The sequence below is a fragment of the Eumetopias jubatus genome, unplaced genomic scaffold, assembly GCF_037043125.1.
Source record: "Eumetopias jubatus isolate StellerSeaLion01/CBP00866 unplaced genomic scaffold, mEumJub1_p1.0 scaffold_6, whole genome shotgun sequence".
Lineage (NCBI taxonomy): Eukaryota > Metazoa > Chordata > Mammalia > Carnivora > Otariidae > Eumetopias > Eumetopias jubatus.
The window spans coordinates 50,376,381-50,393,514 of NW_028274812.1; the positions used below are offsets into that span (position 1 = coordinate 50,376,381).

Genomic DNA, 17,134 nt, shown 5'->3' on the forward strand with positions numbered 1-17,134 from the left:
ATTTCAAGGGCTCAATTCACCACATGTGACCAGTGGCTACTGGGCAGTGCAGATATAAAATGTTCCCATCATTGTGGGAAATTCTACTGGACGGTACTGCTTTAGAGGGTAGGTTCCACAGAGGTAGGAACCTTCTGATCTTTCACCAGTGTAACATAACACCTCTCACAGAGACAGCCAAATAGGAGGCATTCAACAGACATAAGAAATAAATATTCAACATCCAATGCAGTAAATGGAGGGACTGAAGAGAACTCAGAATAGAGTCCTAGGGTTTGTGTGTTAAGAGAGAGGAGGGGGCGCATGGGAATACAGACTCCTACAGATTTAGGGTCATATTTAGAAAAGCTGAAACAAAACAAACTGAATTCCCTAGAGTAGCAAAGAATTTGACCCTCTCAAAAAGTGAATCTTGCTACCCAAAATGTGGTCAGTCCACAGGCCAATAGCTCCGCATCATGTAAAAGCTTGTTAGAAATGTAGAATCCCAGCCCCTAACCCAGGTACTACTGAATTAGAATCTATACTTTAACAAGCAATTCCAATGCACATTTTTTTTTAATATTTTATTTATTTATTTGACATAGAGAGAGAGAGAGACAGAGTGAGCACAAGCAGGCGGAGTGGCAGGCAGAGGCAGAGGGAGAAGCAGGCTCCCCACAGAGAAGGGGGAGCCCGATGCGGGACCCGATCCCGGGACTCCAGGATCATGACCTGAGCCGAAGGCAGTGGCTCAACCAACTGAGCCACCCAGGCGCCCTCCAATGCACATTAACACATGAGAAGCACTAGCCTAGCTCTCCACTCTCGAGATTGAGCAAGTAGCCCTCACTCAACAAATTTAGAAAAAACAAAAACAAAAACACTAGGCACAACTGCATGTAAATCTATAATTGCAATAAAATTTTCAATTAAAAAAAGGGCCATTTCTAACAAACTTGGAATCATACCTTAAGCTTTTTTGTATCCCTTCTCTAGCACCTCTACCCCTACACCCTTACAGTATAGGAAAGTATCAAACACACACAGTATCTGTGGATTCATGTACACAAACACACACACATTCAGAGCACTGTGAACAAAACAAGTGGCACTTAACAGATACAGATACAGGGTATCCCAGAAGAATGTTATCTACTTCCATTAAGAAATTTAAGCTCTATTTTAGTAATAACTTTTAAGCGGCAGGATATACTGCTATGGTAAACCAAAAGTTCTGGTTATGAGAAAGCTATTCTGATTATTCAATGATTCTACCTGAAACGAAATCATTTTACATGTAATCCGGGTCTCACACAGTTTTTAGGAGGGTGTTACTCCACTGATCAATTAGGTTTGTTGTTTTTCTTAATAAATTACAATTCTTCAAACTAATAACCAGTCCATCAACTGCAGTGGCAATGCACTCTGGACACAAAATTCAAGTTGTTTCTGAAACTTTATCTGGTAGGAGGGAATTTTTTTTTTTTTACCCCTTTACCCAGGAAATTATGTTGAGAAATCTTAAGAACTTTTCCAAGTGTTTAGAATTATAAATTACTTATACAAGGGTGCCTGGTTGGCTAGGTTGGTAGAGCATATGACTCTTGATTGCAGGGGCAGGGAATTCGAGCCCCACAATGGGCATAGAGCTTACTTTAAAAATAAATAAATAAATAAAAACTTTGCATAAATTATACTTGTCCCTTACATTTTTATGTACTTCCCTAATCTTCCAGCTGACTTTTTAATACCTTCATTACTTTTATGATAAAAACAGGTTTTTAAAAAGGATTTTTCTTTAAAAAATAAGAGTAACTGAAAGATGCCCTCAAAGCATCTTTACTTTGAAAATTATTACTATGAAAATATAACTAAACTGAAATTTACCTATTTCTCTTACAGGAAGCTGCGTTTGAACAAGTTAAAATCACAGTGGGAAAGAACATAAAACGTCAAGGGGAAAAAAGGCCTGACTCTGAGTTAGCCTATCCATTGCCCCACAAACAGAGTCTCTTCTATCAGGTTCATTGGCCTGGCCTAATGGAGCCTTCCACCCCCCGCCGCACTCACTCAGTTTGGTACCTATCATCACTTTCGGTGACTGCTGAGGGCTTCTTGTCCCCAGCTCCAACTTTTAGTTCTCTGGAACCCTGGTTCTGCAAGTACCAGAGTGTGTACAGCACACGCACTCTAAGGTAACACCCAATGAGTCACATCTCTGTACTAGCCTCTCTCCCTTGAGTTTGGGTCGAACCCGTGACTTGCTTCTAGCCAAGAGCATACTGCAAAGGTGAGGGGATGCCACTCCTGTGATTATATTATGTTAAAGAAGACTCCAGCTTAGGGCGCCTGGGTGGCTCAGTTGGTTAAGCGACTGCCTTTGGCTCAGGTCATGATCCAGGAGTCCCTGGATCGAGTCCCGCATCGGCGAGCAGGGAGCCCGCTTCTCCCTCTGACCCTCCCCCCTCTCATGTGCTCGCTCTCATTCTGTCTCAAATAAATAAATAAATAAATAAATAAATAAATAAATAAATAAATAAATAAATAAATATCTTGAGAGAGAGAAAGAAAGAAAGAAGACTCCAACTTAGCAGACTGGTGTGAGAGAAAGCCATTCTCCTGCTGGCTTTGAAGAAATGGGCTGCCACGTTGTGAGAGATCTACAGAGGGCTGCCTGGCAAAAAAACCGTGGGAGGTTCTAGGAACTGGGACTGATGGGAGCTCACAGCCAGCAAAAAACAGGGACCTGAGCAGGCCACAGCAAGGAACTGAATACTGTCAACCACATACATGGCCCTAGAAGTGAACCCTAAGCTCCAAAATGGAGCATAGCTCTATCCAACAGCTTGACTGCAGCAGCCCCACAAGACCCTAAACAGAGGACCCAGTGAAGTCATGCCCAGATTTCTGACTCAAGAAACTGTGAGACAAAAAATATCTGTTGTTAGGGGGCCTAGATGGTTCGGTCGGTTAGGCAACCAACTTTTGATCTCAGCTCAGGTCTCAATCTCACAGTTGTGAGTTCAAGCCCCACGTTGGGCTCCACACTAGGCGTGGAGCCTACTTAAAATAAACAAAAATGCTGTTGTAAACTGCTAAATTTGTTATTCAGCAATAGAAAACTTCAGTATTGGCTACTTGTATATCAGCAGACACTTACCTAAGGACTGATTATTAGAATGAATGCTAATTCTTGGAATTGTACGAAGTCTTATCCTTCCAATATGGAAATACATCAAACTTTAACAATGCCTGCAATCTCATATGGCCATTCACATTTTGGTTTGTGGAACTCTAGTGGACTTTCCAGTGTGGATTTCCAAATTTTCTGCCATGTTCTTATTATCATCCTTTTCTCCCTGAGCTGCATCTTCTACCCATTAAATGTAGATGCTGTAGATAGAATCCCTGTTCTAGCAAGCCTCCCAGCTGCCAAATAGCATCTACTGCCTGAATTCCAACAACCTGAGAAAAAGCAGTAAATGGAACACAGGTGGTCTCCAAGTTGTAGCTAAGAGAAAAGTACAATACAAAAAGAGCAAGAAGAATACGCTTTTTACTGTTAATTTCTCCACCGGCCCTCTCCAAAATTGCTAGGTTATATACAAACCCATATTATGGCAGGTATTGAAGGTGAATGAGCAGTGGTCAAAAAAGATACATTTCACTCGAGAAGAAACAAAGGCAAATTTGTAGAAATTAGGTAAGTAAGAGAAAGCAAACATACTGCAAGCAGGTAGAAATTAAATGTTATTCACCATAAAACATGGTAAAGAGAAGTAAACAAAAGCTGTCATCAGTGCTAGTCATTTATCAAAGGAGAGCTCACACCAGCTTTGCCACACTCATATGAAGTACCCTTTGTGATCCCTGACCTCTAGGCCACCAAGCCTTTTTTTTAAGATTTATTTATTTATTTTGAGAGAATGAAAGAGAGAGAGTACATGAGGGGGGGAGGGTCAGAGGGAGAAGCAGACTCCCTGCTGAGCAGGGAGCCCGATGTGGGACTCGATCCTGGGACTCCAGGATCATGACCTGAGCCAAAGGCAGTCACTTAACCAACTGAGCCGCCCAGGCGCCCACCAAGCCCCTTTCTAATCATTATTTTGGTTTCCCAGGTATTTCAAAGTCAGGAAGGAAGAGCCCTGGGTGGGTGAAACAAATATTCCAAATACTGGAAAAGACTATGCCTCTTTGTAAATTAAACTAGCAGCGTAGTTTACAGTGCTTACAATGTAATTACCAGCCAGACTCAATAAAGAACAAACCCTGTAAGAGCAAGGCCCAGACCCAGACTTCATTACTAAGGTAGGCCCCACTACTAACATAGTAACTCTCAAGCAGCTTTTAAACTTGGAACATTGCATCTCCAAATCCCACTTGAACATCAAGAAAATCAGCATATAAAAATAACTTTTTAAAGTACCTGTAAAAATAGTAAAATCTCCATAGTTGAATGAATTACTGTAAGACACCGACTGTAACATGCAACATTATTTTGTATATGTACATGGATAACTGTCAATTAAATTTTGTCACAAAATGTTAAGTGACCACTGACTTTAAGACATATTCTGATTTCAGAGATGTTAAAAATGTGAAAAAAGGTGCATCTTAGAACTGATGAAACACAGTACTGAAAAATGTGTTTTGCAGGTAATTATTAAACACTGAGTCTCTTAAACTGACATGTATTCATAATCAGTATTCTCAAAACTATCACTTTTGTTTCACTTCTCATTTGAAATGAAGAATGGATGGCACTTACGTTATTTCTAACAGACACACTGCACAAACTTTTTTTTTACTTTTTTTTTTCCTTGCACAAACTTTGAAACTTATGGATTCCTAGTTTGAAAATCATCTCATTTTCACTAAAAGAATCACAGATCAGGAGACAGATAAACAAGGCCTATTTAAGGACTGAGTGCAGGGCCAGAAAACTAGTAAGCAGCAGTCCTGAAGCCGGGTCTCTAGGGCCCTGTTTTGTGTTCTCCTCATAGAAATCAGAAATCAAATGAGGAATCAGCATTCTCCGGCGCAACACTACAGGGAGGGCAAAGCAATTAATAAAAATCTCTGTCCATTTTCAAAGTTGCTCTTTTATGAAATGACACTCCTCTACTTCCCTGGTATAATACTGATGACTGATCATTTGTTCAGCTAATCAATTCAACTACTAGGTGGTTTTGTTCTATTAGAACAGCACCCAACTTCTCAACAACAAACACCTTCTTTGCATGCTTTGAGGGGTGGAGACCATAAAACATTACCTAATCAGCCACGTGCCAAACACTAGCCCCACAATAAGATCCTGCCCCACGAGACCATTTGTTCTTTATGGAAAACTCTAGAATTACAGAACCTTTCAAAACTTTGTAGCATTTGCTACACTCTGACCTAGAAATTTTGATCCCCAAAGCATGCTGAAAATCTGTTAATGCTCTGCTCTGACTGGCTTCTTTACAACTGGAGATTATTCAAGGAGGTCAGAATAATCCATCTTCTCTAGGTGTTAGTCCCTTTTAGCCTGGTTTCTTGCAAGGTGATTCACAAGGGACTGGCCACTATCAACTGGCGGGGACTCCAGTACCACTGCACTGGAGTGGAACTGACTGGAGACTTCAGCCAAGGGCTCCATCAGAATATTTTTAGATGTCTCTATTACAGAATTCCTCACTGTATCATTCATTTCGATCACTTCAAAATCCATTTCATTCCATTTTTCTGCATCCTCTTCTTCATTGTCTTCCTCATAGTCATTTAGCTCAGAACTAGACAGCAAAGCTTTCTGGTCCTCGCTTTGCCTGTGTTCTTTTCGCTGTTGACTGAGAGGTGAGGTGGCTAATTTATAGAGCATGGGAAATAAAAGAGCAGTGGCTATCGATGCCCCCAAACAGGTGTACAAAACTATAGGCAAATCAGGGTATTGTCCTTGAAGAATTCCAATTACTGCAGGAATAGCCATTTCTCCCAGGGCAGCACCGACTACAAAAAATGCTGCAGATTTCCCATGGATGGTTGTGTACTGCTCAATCCAAGAAACACCACTGGGAAACGTGGTTGCCATCGAGGCCCCATACACCGAAGTCGCTATCCAGAGACAAACTGGGCTCTTGTCGAAAAGCACCAACAATAAGGATGATGTCAGGCTGCCAATGTTGCTTAACACAATCATGGTTCCAGGTTGTAAACATGTAGCAAAAAAGATTGCTAGGCCCCTGCAGGCTGCAAAGGTCCCCCAGAAGATGGAGTTCAACCCAGCCGCTTCACTTTCCGTCATGCCTGCGTGGGTGGTCACAAACGAGAAAACGTAAGAGCCATATGTTACCTCAGCTCCAACATAAAAAAAGAAGAACAGGAAAAGGAGACAAAGAAGGGCACTGTGGTATTTAGCTCTTCGAGACCTCTGAGCAGATGCTTTTGCTTTTTCCTGCCTTGAGCTCTTCTTTAAAAACAGAGCCAAAAAAAAGATAGCAACTACAAAAACATAAGTACCGATAACAGCATACGCCCACAGTAGATTCGTGTTGTCAGGTACTCCAAGCAGAGATTCTAAGTCAGCTTCAGATGACTGGTTGAGGGCAGAATGGGTAGAGTCAGGCTCTGTGTGGTTTTCAGCAGACACCGTTGTGCCCAATGCCAACTTAGCCAGCAGTGGAGCCAAAAAGGCACCCAAGGCAAAACTGAAGTGTAAGGCCTGCATATGTGGGGCTCCTCTGTCCCCCCAAAGAGCCAAGATCAGGACGTTACCACCTACCAATGAAACATGAGGAAAATTATTTAATCACAGTAACTTAGCAAAAAAACAGTTCATGACTATCAGGAGGAGGATGAGTCTATTTTACATGGCACAAGGATGAAGGTATTCTCAGTCAACAAATGTTGCAATGCGGTCGATTTTATGACTAAGAAACTCTGTCCTACCACCACCACAGAACTCTCAGCATCGGAACATCACATACTCACAAATGGATTCTACAAGCTAGTAAACCACGACCTCCCAGGGCCAGGCACCTTAGCCCAAGGCCTTTAACAAGACAGTTCTAATATGAGGCTGGCAGGGGGTGGGGAGGGTGGGAAAGAGGTGGATATTTATTTGTAAACATTTTAAATATATATTATCATGAGATAATGGACAAATTACCAAATAACCAGTTGAGGAAAATTATTTAGGTATATAGCAGATGCAAAACACATGTTCAGAAACCTGAACACTGTAGAATTCTGCTGGGCCCATTACAGGAAACAAAGGTGAAAGGCAAGAAGCATCAAGTGTTGTGTTTTCTTTCTCTTTTTTTTAACATACTTGCAGACAAACATAAAATTGTACCCCATAATTTCACAACCAAACTAAGCCTAAAGTATATATCCCCAATATATCAGGTAACAATAGAGCAGGGGAAGAAAAGAGCTGGTTTTAGGGGTGGACAGATGCCAAGTGTGTTGTTTAGTAGGTTTTAAAAGATAACAAGACACATGAAGAGGATCTCCTGCAGGAAGGCAGGAGCTTTTGAGAGGGGGAAAAAAAGAGAGAAGGAAAATAATACACAGGACAGGTTTCTCTTAGTTCAAAAGGCAGAGGGCTTTTTAAATTGGATAGCTGCTTCTATGATTCCTCAGCCAAATATGGTTCCAAAGTTGGTTTAACCTATTAACCCATCAATTCCTCCCATACTACACTGATAAAGTTCTATCCCAAAATGAAAGCCCACTCACCTGCACCATAATTACCCACATGGGGGACCCTTTCCTGTTTGGGTACTGCAAATCAATAATCTCTCACTGAACAAAATTCCTTAAATTCACTCCATGAATTGCCAAAAACAGGCACCCTACTTGGCAAGAAGAGTAGTTGCCAGAGGGTAGTTCTGACTGGGTGACCCCATGAGCAATTCAGTAGGTCGGTGTCATTTTACACTGCAAATGACAATTTGATGTCATCTGCTCTACTTTTTCTAGTAGAAAGTCCCTACTCCCAGAGATGACCCTGCAGGGCTCACTGACCTGTATCCAGAACGCCAGCTGAAACACCAAAGACGGACATCATGACAATCAGCAATACTGCTGTCTTACAAAATGGAACAAGATAAAGACCAACTGTGGTGGTCAACATTGACACCCCTGAGAAGAAAGGTAAAAGTCAGCTATAAAAAACAATATTCATGACAGGAGTCATAAATCAAGTCAAGATCATAGAAATTCCAATAAATGCAAAGTAGGTCAAATTACAATTCGGTAATAGTAAGTGGATAAGAAGTTCAGCATCTATAAATGGTTATTTCCTTTACAAGCTTTCATAATCTTTATGGACTATAAAATATAAGTTAACCTAATGTGAGTACATTTCTAGCATTGCTGATAATCAAACCTTATACTACAGGGCAAAGTTTTATAGCAAAACTGACAACTCAAAAATTTATTTAAATATTTCATATTTTAAAAAGAGTTTTAATCTAAATAAATACATACATACACACATACATATAATCAAATAAATAAAAAGACTTTTAGGTATGAGGTAAAAAATTAAAAGAGAAAAATGAAATACAGTTATGATAGTTTGTAGTAGAAATGTATGAAGTAATTTAGCTTGGGAATAAGGAGGGAAATACAAGATCTATATGTTCTCAACCCATTTTGGAAATCTGAGCAGTTATTCATTTATTCATCAACAACAGTAAATTATTCTCCTTACTTCCAAAGCACTATTATCACATTAATCCAGATTTTCTTTAAACGTGTCTATTTATTCAAGAAAGAGTAAGTTAAAAGCTTTGCCATCTACTTGAAGGGCGAGGTAGAGTGGTCCGGAGGCATCATTAACATGGGGCGGCTGGGACAAAAATTTAGCCCACGTCATTTTGCCCCCAGTACTTCCCACCTTCATTCTCAGTTCAGGGCCTAGCCTGGGCAGGTTCAAGTAATTCATTCTGATCTCTGGTGGCCCCAGGAGATCCGCCCTAAACCCTGACAAGCAGAGTTCTTTGGACAACTAGTATGTAATCCAGGGGTGGTGCCTAAATTACACTGATGGTCAGGAAGGCTAAAGAGAGTAACACATTCTAGGGCTAATCTAAATTTCCAGAGTGGCCCTGCATAGATTCTCTATAATTGTTGAGATGAAAACAGGCACCAAGGAAAACTGATTTTCACCGAGGACGCCTGAACACTACTCATCTGAGTTGTCAACCATAAAATGTTTCATTTTTAAAAACAAAATATAAATTCCTTGAAAGTCATTAAAAGCTAAAATTGGTCTTTACTTACCCAAAAGTAGAAAATGATTCATAATGTCAAGAAGAACTCCACCAATCACTGAGCCACTTAAAAATCCAAAGGCACGGCCCACAAAAATCAGAGAAAGACTGCTAATATTGCGGTTCACATTTGTTGCCAAATCTTGAAATGTCGGTCCCAGTATAGCAACACTCATTCCCTAAAATTTAAAAAGACAAAACCTTTCATTTACAATCATTAAAATAATGTCTATCTATGTGGTAGTTTTCTTCACTATTAAAAAGGGAGGAGGAGGGGCGCCTGGGTGGTTGAGCAGCCGACTCTGGATTTCACACTCTTGGCTTCAGCTCCGTCATGACCGCAGGGTTGGGAGATCAAGCTTCCCGCTGGGCTTGGAACCTGCTTGAGATTCTTTCTCTCCCTCTCTCTCTGCCCCACCCCCACATCTAAAAATTTAATTAAAAAATAAAAAAGGAGGAGGGGATTTCAGTGTAATGTAGGGGATTACTTTAAATCTCACATTCAGGAAAAATTCAGGATGACGGTACTAGGACTCCTAGACTATAGGCTACTGCATTTGGTGTGTCAAATCCTACTGGTTTTCTAGTTCTGACAATTCTCAAGTCTAAAAAAATTTTTTTTAATTTCTTTGGCTCTCTGCTACAATTTTGTTTCCTTTTTGAACAGTACTGCAAAAGACTCTTGTATTAACAGTAAAATGTAACATCAAAATCATTTTTGAAATAGTTATGTGCCCTTTGAAATATACTATATGCACAAATAACAGGAATTTAGATGTTAAAAATTTAAATTATCAAACCATTAAAACAGCATTCCTGGTTTTTTATGTTGTTAAAACAGCAATATTTCTGGATGCACATGGTGTCCTTCCTCTGACACATACAAAATACACAGAAAATAGACAATTCAAACGTTTCTAAATCTGTATTTTTCTTCAAAGAAAACCCCAAGCCATCAGAGAATATTTGCTGGACACTTAAAAAAAATGCTTCTAATAGGTCTATGCTTCAAGAATAATTCATTCTAATTGGACTGCTCTGCTCAAAACACGGGTGTGCATCTTGCCCAAGCCAGAGCAGAGCAAGCACTTGGTACATGGACCAGGGACGGCTGAGCTCCATCTCCAATCAAATTACTTCCTTCTTGTAAAGCACTTAAAACAGGACCTGGCACAAGGTGAGGGCTCAAGAAGCGTCTGCAATGATTTTTCTTTTTTCAAATTAGAATACTCTAGGAATCCGTTGTGGCTCAAGCGAAAGACGCTAAGTGACTTTCTCAGAGGACTCTCTGAGAAGTGACTCTCCTCAGAGGACTAACCCTACCAAACCCCCAAGAGCCCAATATTCAAGACAAGTGATGAGAGGACGATCTCTAGAAATAAGGGAATCGTGGGGCAGCCAAGGGGTTTGTCAAACGGCGCTTCTGGCCTCGCAGTTCGCTCTTAAAAAAACAAAACAAAAAACAAAAACTGAAGGATCTAAAGGTTTGTTTTACATAGGATTGTGGGTAGAATGAAAGACATGTTACGCCTGCCTCCACCACTTAAAACCAGCTATGTGGTCCAGAAAAGTCGTTTTCCCTCTATGGGTCTATTTTGCCCCGTCTGCAAAAATAAGGAGTTGGCTGAACTTGGTCATTTGGTCAGACAAGGAAGAGGAAATCCCAGAAAAGCAGCTTTGTGTAATAATTTGCGGTCTGCGTGGGCTCAAGGGGGTGGGCCTATAGACCTGGCAACACCTCCTTGAATCTATCTCCCCCACCCCACGTAGGAGAAGTAGGAAGGTTTGCTGGAGCTGGCAAATATATTAGGAAAATCAATTTCCCACTGGACAATAACCCTCCAAGAGTAGAACTGTGCCCATTTCTCAGATTAGGAAACCAAGGCTGGGGCCGACGAACGCGCCCAAGGTCACACAGTTTGCAAGTGGCAGAGGCGAGACTCGAACTCCGAAGCCGGCGTTCTCTGCAGGACGCCCGCTTACGCCCCGGCCTGGGAGGATTCCAGCCCCGGCTCTCACCAGCCCCAGGAAGGCAGCACACAAGATCACGGTGATGAACCAGCGCAGCATGCTTCCAGCCTGGCGGCTCCGCCGGGAGCCTGCCACCGCCACCGCCTCATTCTCCGCCGCGGCCTCGGCCCCGAGGAGCCGCTGCCCGGCAGCCGGGGCCCCGGCCCCACGGAATTCCAGCTCCAACTCCAGTTCGGCGGCTCAGGAGAAGCGGTCTTGCTGCCGCCCGGCTTCTCAGCGGAGCCTCCGGAACTGGGAGCCAAGCCCCGGCCCCGCCCCTGCAGGCCCGGCCGTCCCGGCTGGAGCCACTTCCCCAGGAACTGCCCCCTGGTCAGGGCCGGGAAGTCCGAACTTCGGGAAAACGCCGGGCGTTGCAGGCCGGTGACGCTAGCCCTTCAGCCGGCAAGCTGCCGGAGGGGGTCACGTGGCGGAAATGTGGCCTCTCGCCAACCGCGGCCTGTCTCAAACCGGAAGTTTATGTGGTTGCCTGGGAGACCGGACGTGGGCGCCCGGGCCGCCGCATCACACACAGCTGAGCCCACAGAGGCCCGGCAAGCGGGCGCCCCGTGGCGGAGTGAGCGGAAGCTGCAGCCTTGGGACCCGACGGATCCAGAGGTAAGACGCGGCCACGCCCTTGCGGGCGAAAAAGCGGGCCAAGATGGGCAGGGTATGGCTTTGCACCCGCTGCCCAGGTCTCCTCGCAGGGCAAAGGGAGCCCGGTCTGTCCCTTATACAGCTTTCTAGAATTGCTGTCCTCGCTGCTTTGAGCTATGTCGTCCATGTGTCACTCCACCACATTTGTTGAACCTCATATGTAAACGTTCACGGGTATTAGCTCAATGAAGCCTCAGAACAACACTCCAAATTCCACGTTTTCCTCGTTTTACAGACAGCTGGGTTAAGTCAGAGAGAATAAGTAGCAACGTGCCCAAGGTCAGGGGCTGTACATAGTGTAACAGTAGCTCAGGAGAAGTCCCGACCCAAAGCTGAGGTTTCAAGCACACGGGCTCCAGTCCCTGCAAACGATACCATTGTTGTCAGGAAGTGGAGCGGGACGTGGACTTCCAGGATCCCTGAGTAGAGGTGTGCCTGCAGAAAAGGAAAGGCCTTGTCTTTCCTTACCCAATACCAGCTTTTTGTTTCCTTTTGCTCTTTGACCAGACCGCGGCCTCAAGACGTGTGAATATTTGTTACTGTCTATCGGAAATGTGCTTTTGCACCCAGTTACTTCTACCGCTTAGGCTCCCAGACTACAAACCTAAATCTCCTCATCATTTCCTTTCCAACCCATCTCTCCAGCCGCATCCATTTGGTCATTAAGCCCTTCCCAGGTTACCTCAGAAAGTACAGAGGCTGTGATGTAAGAGAACCTGTTTTAGATTTCAGAGTCAGGGAAGGCCTCTTTGAGAAAAGTTTGATGTGGCTGAAACAAAAGGTATATGTATTAAAGAGAACAGAAGGTTATATGAGAGGTAGGTTACAACGGATTTTGTGTGCCTCCTCCATGGAGGAGTTCTGTCTTGAGCGACACACCTCCAGCTGGCTCACTGAGATTTAATATAACCAAAACTATTCTGTAGGAATTCAAGCTTCACAGTATTTTATCTTTATCACCTAAAACCAAACTCCTTTTTTTCCTAAATTTGCCCCTGCTCTGTGATACTGCATGCTGATATCACCACCCACCCAGTCATCTTTGTAAGGAATGGGACACCCTGCCTTGAGGCTTCTTTCTTTCTCCCTCCTCCTCGAGTCCTGCCAGTTTTACCTCGACAGATGATATTTCCGAAACCAGCCCTCTATGCTATTATCACAGCCTACTTTTAAAACTTTATCACCTCGGGCGCCTGGGTGGCTCAGTTGGTTAAGCGACTGCCTTCGGCTCAGGTCATGATCCTGGAGTCCCGGGATCGAGTCCCACATCGGGCTCCCTGCTCAGCAGGGAGTCTGCTTCTCCCTCTGACCCTCTTCCCTCTCGTGCTCTCTATCTCTCAGTCTCTCTCAAATAAATAAATAAAATCTTTAAAAAAATAATAATAAATAAATAAAACTTTATCACCTCTCACCAAAACTATTCCCCTAAGTTCCTAATTGGTTTTCTCCCCTCTAGTCTTCTGTTCTCTCATCTTTCACCCCTGAGTAGCTCACTGAAATGAAAATCTGCTACATAAAACCCGTCAACTCCTCAAGAATAAAATCCAACTTCATTTGCTCCCCACCCACCTCTCTAGCTTTATCTCTTTCCATTTCAACAACATCAAAATTCCAATTAGTTCCTTACATGTGGCTTCTCTCTTCCTTACCTTTGCTCATATGGTCCCCTCTATCCAAAATGCCTCCTTTCTCTTTCACCTGCTGTGGGAGAGGCTGCTAGCTATTCATCAAAGTCCATTTGCCTTTCCTAAGTAATTGAATTATAACCCAGTGCATGACTGCCCTAGCTCCCTACAATCCCCAGCTGAATTTGCAGTTAAGGACGCCAATAAAATGTGAGCAGAAAAGGCCGGAGAGAATTCTTCCCTCTGACTGTTAAAAAACCGGTTGTTGTTTTTTGAAAGATTTATTTGTTTGTTTATTTATTGGGGTGGGGGAGGACGGGGCGGGGGAGAGAGAGAGAAAGGAACAAAACCTCAAACAGACTACCTGCTGAGCGTGGAGCCCGACACGGGGCTCGTTCTCACAACCGAGATCATGACCTAAGCCAAAATCAAGAGTCTGGTGCTTAACTGACTGAGCCACTCAGGTGCCCCAAACCTGTTGCTCAAATCACTGAATTTTTGTTACAGTAGCTTAGTCTCCCCTAACTAAGAGCACCTGCCTTATTCCTGCCTATCTTCTCAATAATCATATATATTTTAAAGAATTTAAGAGAAAAAAATAAGGATTTTTATATTAACCTAGATAGTTAAATTTTCTGTTGCTCTTCCTTCATTCCTGAGCACCCAGGTCTCCTTCTGGTACCTTTTCCCTTCAGCTTCAGCATTTTTTTTTTAGGGCAATTCTGCTGACAATAGCTTTCTAAGTTTTCCTTCATATCAGAACGTCTTTATTTCACCTTCATTACTGAAAATATTTTCACTGGATACAGGCTTCTGATTCATAGTCCCTTACTTTCCACACTTGGAGATATTCCAGTGTCTTCTAGCTACCCTGGACTCTGCATTCAATCCTTGCTCTTTATGTAGTATTTCATTTTTCTCTGGCTGCTTTCAAGATTTTTTTTTCTTTGTCTTTCAGTAGTTTGATTTTGACAGATCTAGGCATGATTTTCTTTGAATTTAAGTTCAAGTTCACCAAGCTTCTGGAATCTGTAAATATACGTCTTTCACCAAATTTGGGGAGTTTTTAGCCATTACTTTTTCACATAATTTTTCTCAGCCTCTTTCACCTGTTTTTGTCATATGTGAGACCTTCTGAAACTGTTGCACAGGTCCCTGATGCTCCTATGTTCTGTTTTCTCCAGCCTTTTTATCCCATTCTGCTCTTCAGTTTCGGTAATTTCTGTTAACTTGTCGATCTTCAAGTTCACTGCCGCTTTCTCTCATCATCTCCATTGTGCTATTACACCTATCCAGTGAACTTGTTTCTTTCAGATACTGTACTTTTCAGTTCAAAATTTCCACTTGGTTCTTTTTCATGCTTTGTTTCTCTGCTGAAAATGTCTTTCTTTATATTTATCTCACGTGTGTTTATCTTTACCTCCTGCAACATATAATAGCAGATTTAGTCTTTGAATATTCCAACACCTGTGTTATCTCAGGGTTGTTTTGGCGATTGTCTTTTCCCTCAGGATTTGGCCACATTTTCCTGGTTCTTTGTATGACAGGTGTTAACCTTAAAAATAAAACAGCCAGTTATGTTACCCGCAAAAATGGATTTACTGGGGTGCCTGGGTGGCTCAGATAGTTAAGCATCTGCCTTCGGCTCAGGTCATGATCCCAGGGTCCTGGGATCGGGCCCCGCATCGGGCTCCTGGCTCAGTGGGGAGCCTGCTTCTCCCTCTCTGTCTGCCTCTCTCCCTGCTCATGCTCTCTCTCTCTGTATCTCTGTGTCTCAAATGAATAAATAAAATCTTTTTTTAAAAAAAATGGATTTATTTGGGAATAGCAGAAAATTGCAGTCTGGGACCACAAGCAATGGCAAAACCATTAGCAAGTCTGGAGAACAAAGGAGAGGACTCCTCTTTTATGGAAGAAAGGGGGAAGTTGGGAGAACTGTTGTAAACAAAAAGCCCATTGGAGTAAAGTGGGAATTCAAAGTATAGTGGCTTTTCGTTGACTGAGTTGTGACGGTCTCTCACTGACTGGGCTGTTGCCAGAGGAGGAGGAAAACCTCTCTTCCTTCCTGCTAGGATAGTAAGGTAGTATTTAGAAGTAGTTCCCAACTTGCCCGGTTGCAAGTTATGTCTCCTGCTCTTGGATCTGCAGTTGACCACGAGTGGCAGGGCATGAGAGCTCCCCCTGCTGGCCTCCTGACTTCATTTTGAACAAAGTTTCCTCCTATTAATCTTTACACAAGTCATTTTCTATCACCTCCGGAACATAGTGACAGTTAACATTGCGCTGCCTCTGGATCCTGTTAAAATCCTCCTCTGGAGAATGTATGTTTGTTTAAGCAGGCAATCAACCTGATTGAGTTCACATTACAGGTTTTGTATCACCTTCTGTGATGGTTTCAATCTCAGTTCAGTTTTCAAAGCCTCCGCTCTGTTGCTCTGGGTCTGTCCTGAACATGTACCACTCAGGGGCCCATGAGTAACTGTTAGTTGTCAAAGCCTTTGCTGTGCCACGCTGCTTTGGGTCTCTTGCAGACAAGTGCAGCTCAGCCCTGAACCTAAAACTTACAGTGGTTCCTACACAAAATTAGGAATCACCTTCTGTGACCCTGTCCTCTCCCTCCTCCCTGCTCACTTCCCAACTCACAGAGGACCCTTTTCTTAGTTCCCTGGACCTTCCCTCAGTCTCCCTGGATAGGGAGATAGGGTTTTTATCGGAGTGTTAACTACTCATGCAGCCAAACAGTTCCCTCATGGGCCCTCTCCTCAGGACAAAACCACAAGAAAAAAGAGGAAAAAAGGCCAGGAAGCCCATCCCCTGGATGGTTTCTTTTCCAACTTGTGCCTTCCCTTCACAAGCTTTTACTTTTCAGAGTCCTGAGGCAGTGGTTGTCTGTATTTTGTAATGAGTTTTTAGTTGTAATTAGTGGGAGAGGTGGACGAGAGTAGGCTTATGATGCCAAAGCAATACCAGAACTATTCCTACCTTTAAGAATCCGCTCAGGCATGGGGCACTTGGGTGGCTGTTGGTTGAGGGTCCGACTCTTGGTTTTGGCTCAGTCATGATCTCAGGATCATGGCATGGAGCCCCGTGTGGAGCCCCAAGGCGGCTCAGCATAGCGTCTGCTGGAGATACTCCCCCTTGCCCTCCCCCTCTGCCCCTCCCCCAGCTCATGCTCTCTCTCTAAATAAATAAATGAAATCTTATCCTTTAGCATAGTGCCTGGCACAAAGTGGGTCTTCAGTAAATGTTTGTTGAATGTAGTAGACTTTCTCTGGTCACCCTAACCAAAAATCTGAATTCCTGTGTAGTTGTGCCACTCCTCAATTTTCTTCCACATTCTAGCTTGTATTATAAATATTTTAGCACTTATCTTTAGTTTCCTAGTAGATTGTAACCTCAAAGTTTTGTGTCTCTATCGCCCCTGTAACATGTAGCATTGTATTATATGCTTAATAAATATTACTAAACTGAACTGAGGTTCAGTAAACTAATTTTAAAGTTAAATATTTTAATTCATCCTGATTAAACTTGCAAACAACAACAACAACAACCTCCTCTAAATGGAAGGATCTACTTTCTAATTCTCCCCGCTTCACTCCTGAA

At 42.9% G+C, this 17,134-nt stretch overlaps 1 protein-coding gene across 2 annotated transcripts; it reads right to left on the reverse strand.

Moving 5' to 3' along the window:
- Window positions 1–2,540: 2,540 nt before the first annotated feature.
- On the reverse strand, window positions 2,541–11,650 carry SLC60A2 (solute carrier family 60 member 2). Of its 2 annotated transcripts, XM_088023890.1 has the most exons (5): window positions 11,262–11,650; window positions 9,253–9,421; window positions 7,990–8,106; window positions 6,481–6,738; window positions 2,541–6,267 (listed from the first exon to the last, which is right to left on the reverse strand). In XM_088023890.1, exons 1-5 carry the CDS (start codon window positions 11,310–11,312, stop codon window positions 5,498–5,500), a joined length of 1,365 nt encoding a protein of 454 aa, XP_087880016.1. In that variant the 5' UTR covers window positions 11,313–11,650; the 3' UTR covers window positions 2,541–5,497. The 2 variants fall into 2 exon arrangements, with proteins under 2 accessions (XP_087880016.1, XP_027959987.2); XM_028104186.2 differs by having other exon boundaries at window positions 2,541–6,738.
- Between the last annotated feature and the right edge of the window lie 5,484 nt (window positions 11,651–17,134).